The sequence below is a fragment of the Pristiophorus japonicus genome, chromosome 6 (genome assembly GCF_044704955.1).
Source record: "Pristiophorus japonicus isolate sPriJap1 chromosome 6, sPriJap1.hap1, whole genome shotgun sequence".
In the NCBI taxonomy this organism is placed as follows: domain Eukaryota; kingdom Metazoa; phylum Chordata; class Chondrichthyes; family Pristiophoridae; genus Pristiophorus; species Pristiophorus japonicus.
The window spans coordinates 182,275,062-182,299,000 of record NC_091982.1 but is presented as its reverse complement, the minus strand read 5'-3'; the positions used below and the strand labels follow the sequence as shown (position 1 = coordinate 182,299,000).

Below are 23,939 nucleotides of genomic sequence, written 5' to 3'. Positions count from 1 at the left end.
GAGATAGGTGATCAGGGTTTCAGCAGTGATGGTGAGATAAAAGTTTAAAAGCAGTGAATTTTCAGAGGTGGAAAGAGGTGGTCTTGTTGATGGTTAGTATATGGGATTCAGGGTCAAACAGAAGACAAAGTTGATCCCATGTGATTGAGCTAGAGCAAGCAGCCAGGGAGAAGAGAGCATCAGGAAGTTGGAGTGTGGCATTTCCAGAGGGAGCAATGTACAAGAGCATCAGCCCTACCAATGTTGGATGGAGAAAATTCTGGCGTGTCCACAACTTGATGTCAGAATTGTCAGATCTAGGAATCGTAGTCCAATATTTGGCACTATTTCCAAGTTAGATTAAGCAACAGTGCAGAGTTGGTGGGAGGCGGCAGCAATCATGTAGCCATTATGCAATATAAAAACAGACAAGGCTTGAAACTTGGGGTTGAACTCCAGCATGATAATTCATCAAAATCCAGATGACAACCATGAACAAGTTTTCATTAAAATGCTTGCACACCTGATCCTTTACATGCTCAGCACCAATGTCCTTTTTGTGGAGGTAAATGAAAAAGTTTAACTCTAAGTGTTGATGAAAAACAGACTATTTTAGATGCTTTAGAAAATTGGCAGATTTTTTTGAAATGCTACAATGTAATTACTTTACATCACCATTCCAACAACCTACATTTGCATAGCTTTCAAGATTGGAAGGGATCTGTGAAACTATTGTGAATTCTACAAACTGAGCTATAATCAGATTTGTCCCAAATCACTTTAGTTCCAAAGCCGATACAATGTATTTCATGTGAAAATGCAGCGATTTACTGGTTACCATCTTCAAAATCCTCTTCTCGGTCTCGAGCTCCTTTCATGTCATCATCATCCTCTTCAGCATCGTCTAGTTCCTTGGCTATTAGCTGTCTTGCTAATTTGATATTCATGCCTTCATTGTAATGCATTTTTCTCTTCATCTCAAACTGCTTTTTGTTTTCTTCAAAAAAAAAGGAAGGTTTATCATTATAAGAAGCTATGTTTTTTCAGGAAATATCATATAAAAGATTGTTACCTTTCCCAAAGAAAGGGAATCCGTCGGACCTGCTCTAGAACAATTAGCTTAAAAGCAACGCAAGAGAGACTAAAGAGGCACTTTCTGTCCCATAAGCCATTGAATAGTGCATCTTGAAACCTAGAATAGGGGTTCAAACATTAAAGATACTTTTTTTCAAATGAAGTCCATGTCTATAAAGAAGCAGTCTTATTAGCTTGATCACTAGACCTTGAAGATTTTACGTCCTAACAAAATAATACAAAAATAAATTCTCAAACTGAATGCACCACAAACTTTGCAGAAATTTAGACAAAAGAGCACTGCACTTGCCAGGAAAGTTTCAATCCTTTAATATAAAAACTAAACCTCACAACAGTTTCTCTCTATATAACTAAGGATATGTATGCCTTATATGGACTTAGTCATTAGTTCTGCATTGGTGCCAGACATAAACGGATAGCCACTTGTCACAGACTTTCACATTATCACAATTTACAATACTTTACAAAAGAATTTAAAAAACTGGCTATGATGGAAATCTGAAATTATTAAAATGCTGCAAATACACAGCAGCTTAGTATCTGTAAAGAGCAATGACAGGTTTGGACATGTATATTCTTTATCAGAACATTTCATAAGTAAATTCTTGAGACAATTTTAACAAAAACACTGATATTCAGGATTTAAATGCTCAGAATCATGTAGTTTGAATCAAACTGCAAGTAAATATGGAGCCTTAAATTTGTTTACAGACTTCTAGTGTTTTGCATGTTCATTCGTAGCACTGAATTTACTGGGAAATGTCCGAAAAGCAGACATCAAAATGTACAGAAATAAATTCCACATAACTAAAAACTGTTAGAAGCTGTTGAGAATAATCCTTTTGCTTTGCTTTGACCGGCAAATCATTTATAAATAGCACAACCATGGGATTATCATAGGCAGTCCCTCAGAATCGAGGAAGACTTGCTTCCACTTCCAAAGGGAATTCTTTGATGGCTGAACAGTCCGATATGAGAGCCACACACCCTGTCACAGGTGGGACAGATATTCGTCGAGGCAAGGGGTCGGTGGGGCTGGTTTGCCACGCGCTCCTTCCGCTGCCTGCGCTTGGCCTCTTCACGTTCTTTGCGTTAAGACTCGAAGAGCTCAACGCCCTCCCGGATGCACTTTCTCCACCTCGGACGGTCTTCGGCCAGCGTCTCCTAGGTGTCAGTGGTGATGTCACACTTTACCAGGGAGGCTTTGAGGGTGCCCTTATAACGTTTCCGCTGTCCTCCTTTGGCTCGCTTACCATTTATAGGGAGGGACACAGACAGATGACAAGACAACTGAGTACAGAGATCTTTCAGGCATTGGTAAAGATAAACAAAAAATTCTCATATGGAATACATTCCAGTGTGAATTAGAAATGTATACAACGTTTAAATAGTGGTCAGAAACACATTGTATAAATTGTACCAAGACACATTAGAAAAACAACCTGAAGGTATGCAATATCTCCACTGATTGGCAATGGAGAGACCACAATGGCATGTGACCATGTATGCTGATGTGACTAATTCTCACCTGTACAAATGGAGTAGGATAAAGAGGGGGTGTTTAAAAAAAACACAGAAAATTACTTAGCGATGGCAACTAATTTACTACATATCAGATAATCTTAAATTATAACCAGTGTTACACACACACACAAAGACCATCTAGTACCTTTAACATAGTAAAATGTCCCAATGTGGGAGCATTATCAAATAACATTTGACATGAGCCACATAAGGAAATATTAGGATGGAAAGTTTGGTCAAGGAGGTAGGTTTTAAGGAGCGTCATAAAGGATGTCATCATCATCATAGGCAGTCTCTTAGAATCGAGGAGGACTTACTTCCACTCCAAAAGTGAGTTATTTGATAGCTGAACAGTCTGATATGAGAGCCACAGACCCTGTTACAGGTGGGATAGTCATTCGTCAAGGGAAGGGGTCGGTGGGGCTGGTTTGCCGCACACTCGTTCCGCTGCCTGCGCTTGGCCTCTTCATGCTCTTTGCGTTGAGACTCGAAGACCTCGAAAAGGATGAGAGCAGGGTCGAGAGGTGGAGAGGTTAGGGAGGGAATTCCAGAGCTTAGGGCCTAGGCAGCTGAAGGAACAGCTGTAGTGATTAAAATCGGGGATGCACAAGAAGCCAGAATTGGAGGAGCACAGTGATCTGCCGGGGGGTGGGGGGGGTGGCTGGAGAAGATTACAGAGATAGGGAGGGGCTTGGCTATGCAGGGATTTGAAAACAAGAAGAATTTTTTAATTGAGGCTGGACTGGGAGCACAGAAGTGATGGGTGAAAAGAACTTGGTGCAAGTTCGGTTACAGGCAGCAGAGTTTTGAATGAGCTCAAGTATACGGAGGGTGCAAGGTGGAAGGCCGGCCAGAAGAGGCGTTGGAATTGTCGAGCCGAGAGGTAACAAAGGCACGGATGAGGGTTTCAGCAGCAGATGAGCTGAGTCAGGGGTGGAGACAGGCAATGTTATGGAGGTGGCAGTAGGCGGTCTTGGTGATGGAGGGATCAGAAGCTCAGCTCAGAGTCAAATAGGATGCCACTGTTGTGTTCAGTCTGGTTCAGCCTCAAAGTGGCCAGGATGAGGGATGGAGCCAGTGGCTCGGGAACGGAATTTGTGGCGGGGACTGAAGACAATATTTAATTAGATGTAATTTCTGCTCATTCAATATTGGATGTCGGGCAAGGAGCGTGACAAATCAGAGGCAGTGGAGGAGTCGAGGTGGTGGTGGTGGTGGTAAGGTATTGCTGGGTGTTGTCAGTGTACATGTGGAAACTGTGGCTGTGTTTTCGGATGACGTTGCCAAGGGACAGCATGCAGATGAGAAACAGGAGGGGGCAGAGTTTAATTTATGCGTTAAAGGTTGGCTTAGAACTGAGAAGAATCATAAAATGGCATCAGGTAAAGTAGCAATAATCTCTAAATCTATAGAATAGATACATACTAATAACTTTTCTGAACAAGTACTGGTTGCACTATGGGGGTTGGGGGGAGGGGGGGGGCGCAGTTCAATTTTATGCAGTTAAAGTTTATTGATATTAGATCATTAAAATAATTCTCCAGTTTTTCAATCTCTCCCATACTATACTTAATGCTAAGCCCATTTCCAACAGTAATAGCTACCTTAAAACTTCAGTGACCATTAGTTTATCGCAGCATTTCCCTGGCAACGACACATCATTCCACTGCGTTACGATTACCCTGTTAATGGAGTAATATGCCTCCCTTTGTGATTCCATCATCTAACAATCCAGCACTAAATGTAGATTTCAGAAAATAAATCTACGCGTTAATCGTAAATGTGGAAAATTCTGCATGCTGACCAAATGAATTTTAAAATTACTTTCTATTTCATCAGTTCATGTTTAATTTCGTCATAAATATTAGAGAAGTGTACACAAGAAACCATTAGGAAAAGCAAGGGGAGGCGGTGGGTCAATGAATTGCACATGTTCACAGGCAGTTTACCCATTCCCTTAGGAGGAAATAATGTGGGGAAAAAAGAGTGATCATAAACAAGTAAAAAAATTAGAAATTCAACCAAATTCACTTACGTCAGTCAATTTTCAAGAGAAATGTGTTTTGAGATTGCAGCTCTGATTTACAAGAGAAACTGTGGCTTTCAAACAGCAGATAAATGAAACAATGCCAAAATCCATCAATCTCCATGCAACCACAGGCCTACAGATACACTGGTAATCTCTCTCAAGAACACATTTGCTCATTAAATGCCATTCTGTTGACAGATAGGAAAGAATTATATTGTAAAAGTCTATTCTTCACAATCATCGGCTGCTGAATGAAAGGGAACATTTGTAAAATGCTATGGGGAAGCCAGTGTTTTACAGTGAATATAATTTCTTTCCATAACATCTCTAATTATTTCGGTTCTGGGGGAGGTGGTACCAGTGCAAACTGGACAGTCTGCACCTGGGCAGGACCGGAACCAATGTCCTAGGGGTAAGTGTTTGCTAATGTTGTTGGGGAGGGGTTAAACTAATGTGGCAGGGGGACGGGAACCTATGCAGGGAGGCAGAGGGAAGTAAAATGGGGACAGAAACAAAAGATAGAAAGAAGAAAAGTAAAAGTGGAGGGCAGAGAAACCCAAGGCAAAAATCAAAAAGGGCCACATTACAGCAAAATCCTAAAGGGGCAATGGGTGTTAAAAAGACAAGCCTGAAGGCTCTGTGCCTCAATGCGAGGAGTATTTGTAATAAAGCGGATGAATTAACTGCGCAGGCAGCTATTAACGAATCTGATATAATTGGGATTACGGAGACATGGCTCCAGGGTGACCAAGGCTGGGAACTCAACATCCAGGGGTATTCAACATTCAGGAAGGATGGACAGAAAGTAAAAGGAGGTGGGGTAGCGTTGCTGGTTAAAGAGGAAATTAACACAATAGTAAGGAAGGACATTAGCTTGGATGATGTGGAATCGGCATGGGTAGAGCTGCGGAATACCAAAGGGCAGAAAACGCTAGTGGGTGTTGTGTATAGACCAAACAGTAGTAGAGAGGTTGGGGACAGCATCAAACAAGAAATTAGGGATGCGTGCAATAAAGGTACAGCAGTTATTATGTGCGACTTTAATCTACATATTGATTGGGCAAACCAAACTGTAGCAATACGGTGGAGGAGGATTTCCTGGAGTGTATTAGGGATGGTTTTCTTGACCAATATGTCGAGAATCCAACTGGAGAGCTGGCCATCCTAGACTGGGCGATGTGTAATGAGAAAGGACTAATTAACAATCTTGTGCGAGGACCCTTGGGGAAGAATGACCATAATATGGTAGAATTCTTTATTAAGATGGAGAGTGACACAGTTAATTCAGAGACTAGGGTCCTGAACTTAAGGAAAGGTAACTTCGATTGTATGAGACATGAATTGGCTAAAATAGACTAGTGAATGATACTTAAAGGGTTGAAGGTGGATCGGCAATGGCAGACATTTAAAGATCACATGGATGAACTTCAACAATTGTACATCCCTGCCTGGAGTAAAAATAAAACGGGGAAGGTGGCTCAACCGTGGCTAACAAGGGAAATTAGGGATTGTGTTAAATCCAAGGAAGAGGCAAATAAATTGGCCAGAAACAGCAGCAAACCAGAGGACTGGGAGAAATTTAGAATTCAGCAAAGGAGGACAAAGGGTTTAATTAGGAGGGGGAAAATAGAGTATGAGAGGAAGCTTGCTGGGAACATAAAGCTGACTGCAAAAGCTTCTATAGGTATGTGAAGAGAAAAAGATTAGTGAAGACAAACGCAGGGAATTCCAAGAATTGTTAACCTGTGGAATTCCCTGCCGCAGAGAGTTGTTGATGCCAGTTCATTGGATATATTCAAGAGAGAGTTAGATATGGCCCTTACAGCTAAAACGATCAAGGGGTATGGAGAGAAAGCAGGAAAGGGATACTGAGGTGAATGATCAGCCATGATCTTATTGAATGGTGGTGTAGGCTTGAAGGGCCGAATGGCCTACTTCTGCACCTATTTTCTAAAAACCACCAAAATCCAGCAAACCATTATTACAATAGCATAATTAGCTGATGTCATTTTAAAGTACAGAACTGATGTTAGTACTGTACTTTAAATATGGATAATATATAACTACATCGTTTTCCTTCTGATTTTATACACCGAGCACTGCAGTCTAAAACGAATTTTCGGGGTTCAAGCCACAACGCAGGCTTAGGCCCCACATTTGCGGAGAGTCACGACCCCTACCCAAAACTACTGAGTCTCGGCCTATTTTGCAGCTCCATCCGCCAGACTTCAGCTGGAATTATGGTGGGAGTGTGGCCCAGATATATTTTTGTACAGTATTTGATTAAGTGGCTGTTTCTTTGAAACTCACTGTGCTTAGAGAGTTCAACAGCGAGCTAATGCCGAGGTCTTGAAGCATCCTCAGCCCTGGCACTGTTCCCCCAACTCAAAAAAACATGGGTTTAAATCTCAGTCCAGAGACTTGACTCAGCAGTACTGAGGGAGTACTGCAAGTCTTTTAGAGGAGACATTAAACAGAGGCCCCATCTGCCCTCTCAAGTGGACATAAAAGAACCCATGGCACTGTTCAAAGAGCAGGAGAGTTCTTTCCAGTGCCGTGGCCAATATTCATCCCTCAACCAACAATATCAAAAGATTATCTGGTGATTTATCTAATTTGTGGGACAATGCTGCTTGCAAATTGGCAGTTGCATTTCCCTACATTACAATAGTGACTACACACCAAAATAACTCAATTGGCTGTAAACCACTTTGGGACATCCTGAGGTAGTGAAAAAAGTTATACAAATGTAAGATTTCTTTTCTTTTTTTTATTCTATCCAGATACAATGTTGCAACGTTAAGAATTTGCATGGTAACAAGCTTGAACGGAATGTTTTATTCATTCTAGGATGTGGGTGTCGCTGGCAAGGCTAGCATTTATTGCCCATCCCCAATTGCCCTAGAGAAGGTGGTGGTCAGCTGCCTTTTTGAACTGTTACAGTCCTTGTGGTGAATGTACTCCTACAGTGCTGTTAGGGAGGGTGTTCCAAGATTTTGACCCAGTGACAATGAACGAACGGCGATATATTTCAACATCAGGATGGTGTGTAACTTGGGAGGGGAACTGGCAGGTGATGGTGCTCCCATGCTGCCCATGTTCTTCTAGGTGGTAGAGGTTGCCGTTTGGGAGGTGCTGCCGAAGAAGCCGTGGCGAGTTGCTGCAGTGCATCTTATAGATGGTACACACTGCAGCCACGAAGTGTCAGTGGTAGAGGGAGTGAATGTTGAAGGTGGTAGATGGGGTGTCAATCAAGCAGGCTGCATTGTCCTGGAGGGTGTCGAGCTTCGAGTGTTGTTGGTGCTGCACTCATCCAGGCAAGTGGAGAGTATTCCATCACAATCCTGACTTGTGCCTTGTAGATGGTGGAAAGGCTTTGGGGAGTCAGGAGGTGAGACACTCGCCGCAGAATATCCAGCCTCTGACCTGCTCTTGTCGCCACAGTATTTGTCTCTGGTCAACGTTGACCTCCAGGATGTTAATGGTGGGGGATTCGGCAATGGTAATGCTGTTGAAGGTGGTTAGACTCTCGCTTGTTGGGAGATGGTCATTGCCTGGCACTTTTGTAGCATGAATATTACTTGCCACTTATCAGCCTAAGCTGGAATGTTATCCAGGTCTTGCTGCATGCGGGCATTGACTGTTTCATTTTCTAAGGAGTTGCGAATGGAACTGAACACTGTGCAATCATCAGTGAACACCCCCACTTCTGACCTTATGAGGGAGGGAAGGTCATTGATGAAGCAGCTGAAGATAGTTGGACCGTGGACACTGCCCGAGGAACTCCTGCAGCGATGTCCTCGGACTGAGATGATTGACCTCAAACCACCACAACCATCTTCCTTTGTATTAGGTAAGACTCCAGCCGATGGGAGAGTTTTCCACCCCGATTCCCATCAATTTCACTAGGGCTCCTTGAGGTCAAAGACAGTCACTCTCACCTCACCTCTAGAATTCAGCTCGTTTGTCCATGTTTGGACCAAGGCTGTAATGAGGTCTGGAGCCGAGTGGTCCTGGCGGAAGCCAAACTGATCATCGGTGAGCAGGCTATTCGTAAGTGCTGTTTAATAGCACTGTCGACGACACCTTTCATCACTTCGCTGATTATTGAGAGTAGACTGATGGGATGGTAACTGGCCGGATTGGATTTGTCCTGTTTTTTGTGGACAGGACATACCTGAGCAGCTTTCCACATGGTCAGGTAGATGCCAGTGCTGCAGCTATATTGGAACAGCTTGGCTAGAGGCGTGGCTAGTTCTGGAGCACAACAGTCGTGATGTTGTCGTGGCCCATAGCCTTTGCCGTTTCCACTGTGCTCAGCCATTTCTTGATATCACGTAGCGTGAATCGAATTGGCTGAAGACTGGCATCTGTGATGGTGGGAATCTCAGGTGGAGGCCGAAATGGATCATCCTCGGCACTTCTGGTTGAAGATGGTTGCAAAAGCTTCAGCTTTGTCTTTTGCACTTATATGCTGGGCTCTGCCAGCATTGAGGATGGGGATATTCATGGAGCCTCCTCCCGTTAGTTGTTTAATTGTCCACCTCCATTCACGACTGGACGTGGCAGGACTGCAGAGCTTTGATCTGATCCGTTGATTGTGGAATCACTTAGCTCTGTTTATAGCATTCTGCCTCTGCTGTTTAGCATGCATGTAGTCCTGTGTTGCAGCTTCCCTAGGATGGTACCTCAATTTTAGGTGCACCTGGTGCTGCTCCTGGCATGCTCTTTTGCATCTTCATTGAACCAGGGTTGACCCCCTGGCTTGATGGTCATCATCATAGGCAGACCCTTGAAATCACGGATTTTCTTCCACTCTTTAAAAAAAAAAGTCAATTCCCAGGTGACGGTACAGTCCAATACGGGAATTACAGTCTCTGTCACAGGTGAAGGAAAGGATGGGTGGGGAGTCTGGTTTGCCTCACACTCCTTCTGCTTGCTTTCTGCATGTTCTCAGCGATGAGACTCTAGATGCTCAGTGCCCTCCCAGATGCTTTTCCTCCACTTAGAGCGGTCTTTGGCCAGGGATTCCCAGGTGTTGGTGGGAATGTTGCACTTTAACAAGGAGGCTTTGAGGGTGTCCTTGAAATGTTTCCTCTGCCCAACTGAGGCTTGACGGTAATGGTAGAGTGAGGGATATGCCAGGCCATGAGGTTACAGATTGCGGTGGAGTACAATTCTGCTGCCATTGATGGCCCTCTGCGCCTCATGGATGCCCAGTTTTGAGCTGCGAGATCTATTCTGAATCTATCCCATTTAGCATGGTGGCAGTGCCATACAACACAATGGAGGGTGTCTTCAGTGTGAAGATAGGACTTCATCTGCACAAGGTCACTGCTACCAATGCTGTCATGGACAGATGCATCTGCGACAGGTTGATTGGCGAGGACAAGGTCAAGTAGGTATTTACCTCGTGTTGGTTCTGTCACCACCTGCTGCAGGACCAGTCTGGCAGCTATATCCTTCAGTACTCGGCCAGCTCGGTCAGTAGTGGTGCTACCGAGCCACTCTTGGTGATGGACATTGAAGTCCCCCACCCAGAGTGTATTCTAACAACATGATTTTCAATTATATACAGACTTGATGATTGGCTCAGTTCATATTTGACTGACTGTTCCTTGTTCAATTTAGCTCACCAGTTAGTCAAAAACCATTAACTCATGGTAACATAAAAAAGGAACAATTCTCGTCAATAGGTGGTAATGGAAAATCTTGAGGATACATAAATTTTAAAATCTCAGAAAAGGAACCACAGAAGTTTGAGAACACCAGCAGTTTGAAAGTTGTTAAAGACAAGAGAAATGTGGGCATTTAAAAGTCAGGTCTAAAGGATTAGTTTAGTCTCAAGAGTAACAATATTTTTATTTTGTCACTGAGTTAGCCCCTTTTGTGTACACAGAGGCTAGCCCAAAAGTAGCAATGGCAACAGTTTTACAGCAGATTGGCTGCCTACCCTTTCATTTGTATAGTCTCCTACATCAGGGTGGCAGGGGTAGGGGATTTGGGGAGGGAACTCCTCGACCAGGAATTTCCTCATCCCCAGGCCAGTATAGCCATTGAAAGTAGGTGTGCCAATCTGCCAGCTAGCACAACTGCAATCCATCTGATGATGGCCTGTCTTGTGGCCCAAACACTCAAAGATACTAAAAATTTAGTGGGATTTTTGGCCCCACCTTTCTCAGGGAAGGAGCTGCCCAGAACACCCCTCAGTCTCCAGAGTACATTGTGTTATCTGGCTTCTCCTTTCTGTCAGGTGCTTGAGATGTGCACCTGGTGCCTGCTGTGCATGGGGTCAGTGTTGGAGGTCACAGGCACCAACTCTGAGATGCAGATTTTCATTACCAACATCTTTTGCAAGTATGAAAAACGTGAGAAATTTCAGTATCATAAATGGGCTTTAATTATGTAACTATAGAACTGGAAGTAGTCTTAAAAGTACAATTAATGAACAGGCATTCAAAAATGTATAAAAGAACAATATGCGGAAGTTAAAATATATGCTCTAAATGCTGTAAATCTAGTTGGCTTGCCTTGTTCTTCTGGAGTTAATTCTACCTCTTCCTCTTCTTCACTACTTTCCTCCTTTGGCTGAAAGATTTTAGGATTAATTCCCTCAGCTGCTGTCAGCCTAAAAGAGTTAAAAAAAAGTTTGCAGACATCCTGTAATTTCATGTCCATTGCTCTGAAAGCATAACTGTTCATATGCTTTATGACTACCAAAATGCAGATCAAAGTTTAGGTAAACATCCAAGCAATTTTGCAACGGTGCCTTTTCTCTTCCGTTTGTGAGAACCATTTTTCTACAAGAGATGTTTGGTGTCATTGTGAAGTAGAATCTTCACACTGATGCTAAACTTGGGGTAGGAACTTTCTGCCAAGGTCCGAATTGACTCCAATCTCCAGAGTCTCAATCAGCTTCCTTTGGTGACAGGTCAGACATCAATGCTGGATTGAGGCATTATTTACACTGTAATTGCAGGATCAATACAAAGCCAAACTTTTTCACACCTATGCTACAGTGCGACTGTGAATGCACCCAAGAAATTTTTGGTCTGATTCATGTTCGTGTGATCAACCTACTTCTGCACAGTATAAAAAGGCATGCTCTGCCCATTGTGTCAATTCATTTTAACTCAAGTATAAAGGGATGTTATTAAATGAAATCCCTACAAGACCTGATCAATTAGCACCTTGGGATAAGGAGGGTGGCTCTTGCAGGGAAGAGAGACTAAAGCTGCCAAATAAGGTATCATCTACAGTTACTAAATCCAAACAGTGTCTGGATTACGCGAATTGCTTTGCATAAATTATCAATGGCCACTTGCTTATTGCATAACCATTAAGAGTAGCTAGAAAGCAGAACAAGGATTTCCTGCAGTGAAGCAAGAAGAATGAGTGAAGAATATATTCACATGCCATTCGACAACCTGCGGCTTGGAGATAGGTTCATCATGGAACCTTGGAATTGCATAAAGGGATTGACAAAAGATTTTTGACACTGATAATTTAGCATGCATGAGCCTTAGGGGCATCTATATACATTTAAAGAGGTTGATAAAAGGTAGAAGGTAACTTCCAGGTGGAAATGGAAGTAGAACACAAAACTTGGCAGGCATGTTCAAAATACCACAAGTCAGCATGCCATATCTGGCAAGGCTGATCCATGACCAGTGCCTAGATTTCAATAATCCTAAGGGTAGAAACCAGAACCACCCAAAAGCATATTCTTCCAAGAACAAAAATTTCAAATCACAAGTTCTACAAGATTCAAAAGAAACATACATCAATTTATCAGGTCAAGTTAATATTATTTTGGCACAAGAGGTGGGTCTATCTGGATTCAGTTTCCAGTTCACCTTCATAAACCTAGAGATTAGAGGATATTCTCATAAGCCTGATACAAAAGGATCAGAAAAGACAAATAGTAGTCACATGGAAAGGTACAAAGTTGGGTTTTAGAAACATAGAAATTTAGAGTGCAGAAGGAGGCCATTTCGGCCTATCGTGTTCACGCCAGCCAACAAAGAGCCGCACGGCCCTCGGTCAGCAGCCCTGAAGGTTACATATAAACCTATGAACAATGAACAATGAAGGAAAGGTAAAGAGCATCCAGTCCAACCAGTCCGCCCCACCACAACTGCGACACTCCTTACACTGAAACACCAACCGAAACCATGTGATCTCCTGGGAGAGGCAAAAACCAGATAAAAACCCAGGCCAATTTGGGGGCGGGGAAAAGAAAAATCTGGGAAAATTCCTCTCCGACCCATCCAGGCGATCAAAACTAGTCCAGGAGATCACCCTGGCCGTATTCGAATCCCTGCAGTACTTACCATCATATCTGCGCCTGCCAACAAGAGGTTTTCCAGTCTAATCCCAATTACCAGCTCTCGGTCTGTAAACCTGCATGTTACTGCACTTTAAATACCCATCCAACCATCTTTTAAATGTGGTGAGGGTTTCTGCATCCACCACTCTTCCGGGAAGCGAGTTCCAGATCCCCTCAACCCTCAAATCCCCGCTTAAACCTTCCACCAACCCCCTTAAAACTATGCCCCCTCATAATAGAGCCCTGCACCAATGGAAATAGGCTCTTGCTATCCACTATATCCAGGCCCTACACCTCAATGAAGTCTCCTCTCAACCTCCTCTGTTCCAATTAGAACAAACCAAGCCTATGCAATCTGTCCTCATAACAAAGATTCTCCATTCCAGGCAGCATCCTAGTAAATACCCTCTGCACCCTCTCGAGTGCAATCACGTCCTTCCTATAATACAGCGACCAGAACTGCACGCAGTACTCCAGCTATGGCTGAACCAAAGTATTATACAATTTATGCATAACCTCCCTGATATGTCCTTACTATACAGTACAAATGCACATGAGGCCCATGCTTGAGAGAAGGTCACTCTGTGACCAGCAACTTTTATTCCAGCACTGAAGTGATGAAGGTGGGTGGAGCTTCCCCTTTTATACCTGAAAGACCAGGTTAGGAGTGTCTGCCACAAGTTCACCACCTAATGGTCAATGCTCTCACAGTGTACAACTAGTCAGTTTATACATCGGTTACAATGAGAGTTAAATACATGACACTCCCTGCTCTTATATTCTATGCCTCGGCCAATAAAGGCAAGCATTCCGTATGTTTTCTTAATCACCTTATCCACCTGGCCTGCTACTTTCAGGGATCTGTGGACAAGCACTCCAAGGTCCCTTTGTTCATCTACACTATTAAGTGGCCTACCGCTTAATGTGTTTACCCTTTCCTTATTAGCCCTCCCAAAGTGCATCACCTCACACTTCTCTGAATTAAATTCCATTTGCCACGGCTCTGTCCACCTGACCAGTAGATTGATATCTTCCTGCAGCCCATGACTTTCCTCTTCATTATCAACCACACAGCCAATTTTAGTGTTATCTGCAAACTTCTTAATTTTACTCCCTATATTCAAATCTAAATCGTTGACATATACCACAAAAAGCATGGGACCCAGTACTGAGCCCTGCAGAACCTCACTGGAAACATCCTTCCAGTCACAAAAACAATCAACCATTACCCTGTGCTTCCTATCTCTAAACCAATTTTGGATCAAACTTGCCACTTTGCCCTGGATCCCATGGGCATTAACCTTTGTGACCAGTCTACCATGTGGGACCTTATAAAAAGCTTTGCTAAAGTCCATATACACTACATCGCACGCACTACCCTCATCGACCCTCTTGGTTACCTCCTCAAAAAATTCAATTAGATTAATCAAACATGATCTTCCCTTAACAAATCCGTGCTGTCTCTAATTAATCCTTGCCTTTCCAAATGTAGATTTAGCCTGTCTTTCAGGATTTTTTCCAATAATTTTCCCACCACTGAGGTTAGGCTGACAGGCCTGTAATTACTCAGCCTATCCCTTTCTCCCTTCTGAAACAAGGTACCACATTAGCAGTCCTCCAATCCTCCGGCACCATGCCCAAATCCCAAGAGGACTGGAAAATGATGGTAAGACCTCTGCTATTTCCTCTTTTACTTCGCTCAACAACCTGGGATACATTTCATCCAGGCCTGGGGATTTATCTACTTTCAAAGCTGCTAAACTCCTTAATACTTCCTCTCTCTATGTTTATTTCATCAAAAATATCACACTCCTCCTCGATAGCAGTATCTGCATTGTCCCTTTCCTTTGTGAAAACAGATGCAAAGTATTCATTAAGAACCTTACCAATATCTTCCGCCTCCACACAAAGATTACCCTCATGGTCTCTAATAGGCCCTACACTTTCTTTAGTTGCCCTCTTACTCAATATATTTATAGAACACCTTTGAAGTTTCCTTAATTTTAGACATTGTTAATTAATTCCTTAATTGTTTTAGACATAGCTTGCATATATTTGACAATAAATTGTATACAGTAAGAACACAAGAAATAGGAGCAGGAGTAAGCCATTTGGCACGTAGAGTCTGCTCCGCCATTCAATAAGATCATGGCTGATTTTCTAGCTCAACTCCACTATCTCCATATCCCTAGATTCCCTTAATATCCCAAAAATCTATCGATCTCTGACTTGAAAATATTCAACGACTGAGCCTCCACTCAGTGAAGAAACATCTTCTCATCTTAGTCCTAAATGTCCAACCCCTTATTGAGATTGTGACCCCTGGTTCTCGACTCCCCAGCCAGGGGAAACATCCTCCCTGCATCAAACCCTGTAAGAATTTTGTATGTTTCAATGAGATCACCAGAATAGATTGGTTACCATGAGTGGGGTACCAATATCAGAGAGAACCAACACTCCACTGTATAAAACCTTTTTCCACTTTAGGTTACAAGCCTGATTTGTAGATAGTTTTCCGGAAGCCAATAGTGTGTCCATTATCATTGCTGTTATGCCTTTGTCTAATGAACAGCACTTCTCAAGTATATGCAAGCTCTGGCTAAAAGCCAGCTCTGTACCTTTTCATGTGGCTACTGTTTGTTTTTCTGACCCTTTTGCCCTGGGCCATCAAATACTATCTTGGATGTGGGATCTAACTTGGAAATTCCGTAAACAATTCAACACCTGGATCTGCAACAACAGTTTACACAGCAGTACCTTTCACAAGACCCATACCCTGATCATTGCCCACAGTCAACCCATCTTAAGCAATTGTGGGTTAAGTCTGAGGAATGGACAGGATTGGTAGGGGTGCTGGTGGTTCTTTGTCTCTTCGCAATGCTGCTAAGTGGGGCAAGAGCAGCTGCAGCAGCAGCCAAGTTATCATTTATATTGCAGTGTCACACGGTTCTGTACACCCCAACACCAGTAATGATCTAGACAGCATTATAAATAGGAACAAGTTTGCATTAGATGCTAGCTTACATGAAAAAGCAACATGTAGTAAAGCCAATAAATGTTCAGGCGAACTAGTAGAGTTTAACATCCAGGCTAAATAGGCAAGAGCAGTTAGTCTAGACAAGTGTAATGCTTCATTTATATTATAACCCTCTTGCTGGTGGGAACCCCAACTTCAGCAACATCGCTGGAATATAAATGAGGGCACGAAACGTTTTTTTCTCTGCACAGCGCCATCAGTGCTGAACATAGAATGCCATAGGCAAGGTAAAAGTTCAACCCACATGGAACAGACTAGCGCTGCAGATTGCGCATTACACGTTCAAAAAAACCCTGTAAATGATGGAAATCAGGAGATAGACCAGTTCTGGCAATGGGTCTACACCCAAAATATTAACCTGCCTTTTCAAGCAGTTTCTGTTTTTATTGTAATATTTGCACTGGATGTTTTTTGTGCAATTTTTTCATGGACCTCCTCCTCCTCTCCTGCTGCCCTCCACCCCTCCTTTTGCTCAAATCTCCCAAAATCAGGAAAAAGCTCAGGAACTAAAAATTAAAAGTCATCATCACATCTTTTATACAGCTGCAATTCTGTGTGTTGCCACCAGTGCTCTGGAATACAGTCTGGAATGGAAACAAGGAAAACTCGAGAGCACCAAAAAGCAGACAAACACAGTACCACTTTGATCTGATCTTGTTCTGCATAATACAAACTTGCCAGAAGGTAATGTAATATCAAAATGTGAAAAATATTAATTGAGTTTACATCAATTCCAGCCCTTTAGTTTTAAATCATTGGAGCTACTGTTACATAAAAGGTATAAAACCCCACCGAGGAATAATTAATTGAAGAATTCCTGTGCAATACCTTACATAAGAAATAGGAGCAGGAGTAGACCATTTGGACCCTTGAGCCTGCTCCGCCATTTAATATCATGGCTGATCTGATCATGGACTCCGCTCCACTTCCCTACCCACTCCATAAAAAACCTTTTATTCCCTTATCGCTCAAATCTGTCGATCTCCGCCTTAAATATATTCAATGATCAGCCTCCACAGCTCTCTAGGGCAGAGAATTTCATAGATTTACAACCCTCAGAAGAAATTCCTCCTTATCTCAATTTTAAATGGGAGGACCCTTATTCTGGGACTATGTCTCCTAGTTTTAGTTTCCCCTATGAATGAAAATATCCTCTCTGCATCCACCTTGTCGAGCCCCCTTATTATTTTGTATGTTTCGATAAGATAACCTCTCATTCTTCTGAACTCCAATGTGTATAGGCCCAATCTACTCAACCTATCTTCATAAGTCAACACCCTCATCTCCAAAATCAACCTAGTGAACCTTCTCTGAACAGCCTCCAATGCAGGTATATCCTTCCTTAAATACGGAGACCAAAACTGTATGCAGTACTCTAGGTGTGCCCTCGCCAATACCCTGTACAGTTGTAGCACGACTTCTCTGCTTTTATACCCTATCTCTCCTTGCAATAAAGGCTAACATTCCATTTGCCTTTCTGATTACTTGCTGTACCTGCATACTAACTTTTTGTGTTTCATGCACAAGGACTCCCAGGTCCCCCTGTACTGCAGCACTTTGCAATCTTTCTCCATTTAAATTATAATTTGATTTTCTATTTTTTCTGCCAAAGTGGATAACCTCACATTTTCCCACATTATACTCCGTCTGCCAATTTTTTGCCCACTCACTTAGCCTGTCTATGTCCCTTTGCAGATGTTTTGTGTCCTCCTCACAATTCGCTTTCCCACCCATCTTTGTATCATCAGCCAACTTGGCTACATTACACTCTGTCCCTTCATCCAAGTCATTAATATAGATTGTAAATAGTGGAGGATCCAGCACCGATCCCTGTGGCACTTCACTAGTTACAGTTTGCCAACTGGAAAATGACCCATTTAACCAGACTCTCTGTTTTGTTAGTTAGCCAATCCTCTATTATCCCCAACCCAGTGAACTTTTATCTTGTGCAGTAACCTTTTATGTGGCACCTTATCGAATGCCTTCTGAAAATCCAAATACATCTCATCCATTCGTTCCCCCTTATCCACCCTGCTTGTTACATCCTCAAAGAGCTCAGCTAATTTGTCAAACATGATTTCCCTTCCAAAAAACCATGCTGACTCTGCTTGATTGAATTATGTTTTTCCAAATGTCCTGCTACTGCTTCCTTAATAATGAACTCTAGCATTTTCCCAACCCCAGATGTTAGGCTAACTGGTCTATAGTTTCCTGCTTTTTGTCTGACTCCTTTTTAAAAAAAAATAGTGGCATAACATTTGCTGTTTTCCAACGCGCTGGGACCGCCTCAGAATCCAGGGAATTTTGGTAGATTACAACTAATGCATCCACTATCTCTGCAGCCACTTCTTTTAAGACTCTAGGATGTAAGCCATCAGGTCCAGGGGACTTGTCCGCCTTTAGTTCCATTATTTAACCGAGTACTACTTCTTTAATGATAGTGATTGTATTAAGTTCCTCCCTCCCTATGGCCCCTTGATTATCCACTATTGGGATGTTTTTAGTGTCTTCTACCATGAAGACTGTTATAAAATATTTGTTCAACGTTTCTGCTATTTCCCTGCTCCCCATTATTAATTCCCTAGTCTCATCTTCTAGGGGATGAACATTTACTTTAGCCATTTGTTTCCTTTTTATGTACTTGTAGAAACTCTTACTATCTATTTTTATATTTTGTTTTACTTTCATAATCTATCTTCCCTCTCCATCATTTTTTTAGTCGTTCTTTGCTGGCTTTTTAAAAGTTTCCCAATCTTCTGGTCTCCCACTAGTCTTAGCCACATTATATGCCCTTGTTTTCAATTTGATACCATCCCTTATTTCCTTAGTTAGCCACGGATCGTTATCCCTTCTCTGATAGTCTTTCCTTCTCATTGGGATATATTTTTGTTGCGAGTTTTGAAATATCTCCTTAAATGTCTGCCACTGCACTCCAACTGTCCCATACTTTGATCTATTTTCCTAGTCCACTTTAGCCAACTCTGTCCTCATACCTTTGTAGTCTCCTTTATTTAAGCTTAGGACACTGGTTTGAGATCCAACTTTCTCACCCTCCAACTGAATTGGAAATTCAACCATGTTATGGTCACTCATTCCTAGAGGACCCTTTACTTGGAGATAGTTTATTAATCCTGTCTCATTACACAGTACCAGATCTAGGATAGCCTGCTCCCCGGTTGGTTCCGCAATGTACTGTTCAAGGAAACTATCCCGGATACACTCTATGAACTCTTCCTCAAGGCTACCCTGGCCAATTTGCTTTGTCCAATCAAGGTTAAAATCGCCCATGATTATTGCCGTTCCTTTTTTACACACCTCCATTATTTCTTGATTTATACTCCATCCAACAGTGCAGCTACTGAGAGGGGGCCTAAAATTTATGCCCACTAGTGACTTTTTCCTCTTATTATTCCTTATCTCCACCCAAACTGAGTCAACATCTTGATCTTCTGAGACGATATCGTTTCTCACTAACAAACTGATCTCAACCTTTATTAACAGTGCTACCCCACCTCCTTTTCCTTTCTGTCTGTCTGTCCTTCCGAACTGTCAAATACTCCTGAATATTTAGTCCCCAGTCCTGGTCACCTTGCAACCATGTCTCTGTGATGGCCATCAGATCATACCCATTTGTATCTATTTGTGCCGTCAACTCATCTGTTTTGTTACGAATGCTGCGTGCATTCAAATAAAGAGCTTTAAATCTCTCAGAAACATAGAAAATAGGTGCAGGAATAGGCCATTCGACCCTTCGAGCCTGCACCACCATTCAATATGAGCATGGCTGATCATGCAACTTCAGTACCCCATTCCTGCTTTCTCTCCATACCCCTTGATCCATTTAGCCGTAAGGGCCACATCTAACTCCTTTTTAAATATATCTAATGAACTGGCCTCAACAACTTTCTGTGGTAGAGAATTCCACAGGTTCACAAATCTCTTTCACCCCTCCACCCACCATCTTAATCTGCTCCCTTCCCCTTCTGGCTAGTTCACATCTCCAATCTGAGATAAACAAAATCACAGAAAGACACCAAACTTTATTAAAATAAAAGAGAGCCATTTTCAATCACAAAAATATAAATGTCACCAAGAAAGGAAGTTCAAAGTCTGAGCAGATATGTACTCACTTTTTTGCTAGTATTTCTGCAGTAATATTTATGTTTGATTCAGAGTCACTCATTGCAGTTTCATCGTCATCATCATCTCCTACCATCCTGTGCAAAGGAAACATTAAAAACTAAACATTATATTTTGTTCCCACTGATGGCTGAACCCGACCACTATAACAACTTTGTACGTTAGATTCTACTTAAAACCTGTAATATTAAAACATGCTTACAATGCACATCTTTTCTGCAAGCTATTCAAATTCAAAGTACTGTTCTATATATCAGTTCCAATGTATCTTTTCTGATCCTGTGCTAATGGTTATAAACAAAGAACCCAAAACCATTCGTCAATGGTGAGAAGGTACAGCATTCCACCTGTTTGACAGAGGTTTGACCACCATAAAACTTGGGATTCACGATTGAAGTATGCTACTTACACAGCACAAATTTACGATAATGAATGCAGTACACAAATGCAAATTAATTGAGACCCAAATGCAGGAGTGCTTTGGTGCCAAATAAACATTCTATTAGTGAGTTTGCGGGTTCTGTGTTTACACCAATTAACCCCTTTGTGTACTTCCATAATTATCCTCTGGACATGAATTTTCCCTTATATGGAAGGCAGAGACCTTTTGCTATCACGAGAAAAAGCATCAAGAGCTACGTCAGTAACATAGAAAGTAGGTGCAGGAGTAGGCCATTTGGCCCTTCGAGCCTGCACCACCATTCAATATGATCACAGCAACTTCAATACCCGATTCCTGCTTTCTCTCCATATCCCTTGATCCCTTTAGCCACAAGGGCCACATCTAACTCCCTTTTGAATATATCCAACGAACTGGCCTCAACAACTTTCTGTGGCAGAGAATTCCACAGGTTCACAATTCTCTGAGTGAAGAAGTTTCTCCTCATCTCCGTCCTTATCCTTAGACTGTGACCCCTGGTTCTGGACTTCACCAACATCGGGAACATTCTTCCTGCATCTAACCTGTCCAATCCCGTCATAATTTTATATGTTTCTACGAAGGATAGACAGAAAGAAAAAGGAGGCAGGGTGGCTTTGCTGGTTAGAGAGGAAATTAATGCAATAGTAAGGAGGGACATTAGCTTGGATGATGTGGAATCAGTATGGGTGGAGCTGCGGAATACCAAAGGGCAGAAAAAGCTAGTGGGAGTTGTGTACAGACCATCAAACAGTAGTGAGGTAGGGGACATTATCAAACAAGAAATAAGGGATGTGTGCAATAAAGGTACAGCAGTTATCATGGGCAACTTTAATCTACATATTGATTGGGCTAACCAAACTGGTAGCAATGCGGTGGAGGAAGATTTCCTGGAGTGTATTAGGGATGGTTTGAGAGACCAATATGTCGAGGAACCAACTAGAGGGCTGGCCATCCAAGACTGGGTGATGTGGAATGAGAAGGGACTAATTAGCAATCTTGTTGTGCGAGGCCTCTTGGGGAAGAGTGATCATAATATGGTAGAATTCTTTATTAAGATGGAGAGTGACAGTTAATTCAGAAACTAGGGTCCTGAACTTAAGGAAAGGTAACTTTGACGTTATGAGGCGTGAATTGGCTAGAATAGACTGGCAAATGATACTTAAAGGGTTGATGGTGGATAGGCAATGGCAAACATTTAAAGATCACATGGATGAACTTCAGCAATTGTACATCCCTGTCTGGAGTAAAAATAAAACGGGAAAGGTGGCGCAACCATGGCTAACAAGAGAAATTAAGGATAGTGTTAAATGCAAGGAAGAGGCATATAAATTGGCCAGAAACAGCAGCAAACCTGAGGACTGGGAGTAATTTAGAATTCAGCAGAGGAGGACTAAGGGTTTAATTAAGAGGGGGAAAACAGAGTACGAGAGGAAGCTTGCCGGGAACATAAAAACTGACTGCAAAAGCTTCTATAGATATGTGAAGAGAAAAAGATTAGTGAAGACAAATGTAGGTTCCTTGCAGTCGGATTCAGGTGAATTTATAATGGGGAACAAAGAAATGTCAGACCAATTGAACAAATACTTTGGTTCTGTCTTCATGAAGGAAGACACAAATAACCTTCCGGATGTACTAGGGGACCGGGGGTCGAGTGAGAAGGAGGAACTGAAGGATATCCTTATTAGATGGGAAATTGTGTGAAGGAAATTGATGGGATTGAAGGCCGATAAATCCCTGGGGCCAGATAGTCTGCATCCCAGAGTACTTAAGGAAGTGACCCTAGACATAGTGGATGCATGGTTAATTATTTTCCAACAGTCTATCGACTCTGGATCAGTTCCCATGGACTGGAGAGTCCACTTTTTGTAACGTAATGTAACACCACTTTTTAAAAAAGGGAGAGAGAAAACGGGGAATTATAGACCGGTTAGCCTGACATCAATAGTGGGGAAAATGTTGTAATCAATCATTAAGGATGAAATAGCAGCGCATTTGGAAAGTAGTGACAGAATCGGTCCAAGTCAGCATGGGTTTATGAAAGGGAAATCAGGCTTAACAAATCTTCTGGAATTTTTTGAGGATGTAACTAGCAGAGTGGACAAGGGATAACCAGTGGATGTGGTGTATTTGGACTTTCAAAAGGCTTTTGACAAGGTCCCACACAAAATCAAAGCACATGGTATTGGGGGTAATGTACTGATGTGGATAGAAAACTGATTGGCAGACAGGAAGCAGAGAGTCAGGATAAATGGGACCTTTTCAGAATGGCAGCAAGTGACTAGTGGAGTGCCACAGGGCTCAGTGCTGGGACCCCAGCTTTTTACAATATACATTAATGATTTAGATGAAGGAATTGAGTGTCATTTCTCCAAGTTTGCAGAGGACACTAAACTGGGTGGCGGTGTGAGCCATGAGGAGGAGGCCAAGAGGCTGCAGGGTGACTTGAACAGGTTAGGCGAGTAGGCAAATGCATGGCAGATGCAGTACAATGTGGATAAATGTGAGATTATCCACTTTGGGGGCAAAAACACGAAGGCAGATTATCTGAATGGCGGCAGATTAGGAAAAGGGGAGGTGCAACGAGACCTGGGTGTCATGGTTCATCAGTCATTGAAAGTTGGCATGCAGGTACAGCAGGCGGTGAAGAAGGCAAATGCTATGTTGGCCTTCAAAGCTAGGGGATTTGAGTATAGGAGCAGGAAGGTCTTACTACAGTTGTACAGAGCCTTGGTGAGACCTCACCTGGAATATTGTGTTCAGTTTTGGTCTCCTAATCTGAGGAATGACATTCTTGCTATTGCTCACCAGACTGATTCTAGGGATGGCTGGACTGACATACGAGGAGAGACTGGGTCAACTGGGCCTTTATACACTGGAGTTTAGAAGGATGAGAGGGGATCTCATAGAAACGTATAAAATTCTGACAGGACTGGACAGGTTAGATGCGGGAAGAATGTTCCCGATGTTGGAAAAGTCCAGAACCAGGGGACACAGTCCTAGGATAAGGGGTAGGCCATTTAGGACTGAGATAAGGAGAAACTTCTTCACTCAGAGTTGTTAACCTGTGGAATTCCCTGCCGCAGAGAGTTGTTGATGCCAGTTCATTGGATATATTCAAGAGGGAGTTGGATTATGGCCCTTACGGCTGAAGGGATCAAGGGGTATGGAGAGAAAGCAGGTAAGGGGTACAGAGGGAATGATCAGCCATGATCTTATTGAATGGTGGTGCAGGCTCGAATGGCCAAATGGCCTACTCCTGCACCTATTTTCTATGTTTCTATGAGATCCCCTCATTCTTCTAAATTCCAGTGAGTATAAGCCTAGTCGATCCAGTCTTTCTTCATAGGTCAGTCCTGCCAACCCGGGAATCAGTCTGGTGAACCTT

The 23,939-nt window shown here is 42.5% G+C and overlaps 1 protein-coding gene across 1 annotated transcript in view; it reads right to left on the bottom strand.

Annotated features, from left to right (window-relative positions):
- Positions 1-23,939, bottom strand: part of ppp1r2 (protein phosphatase 1, regulatory (inhibitor) subunit 2) — a 37,695-nt gene that overhangs the window by 3,221 nt on the left and 10,535 nt on the right. Inside the window, exons 3-5 of the mRNA XM_070883466.1 lie at positions 20,124-20,210; positions 11,158-11,255; positions 818-976 (exon numbers count right to left, since the gene is read on the bottom strand). Of these exons, the coding sequence (XP_070739567.1) occupies positions 818-976; positions 11,158-11,255; positions 20,124-20,210 (344 nt within the window). The remainder of the gene's footprint in view (positions 1-817; positions 977-11,157; positions 11,256-20,123; positions 20,211-23,939) is intronic.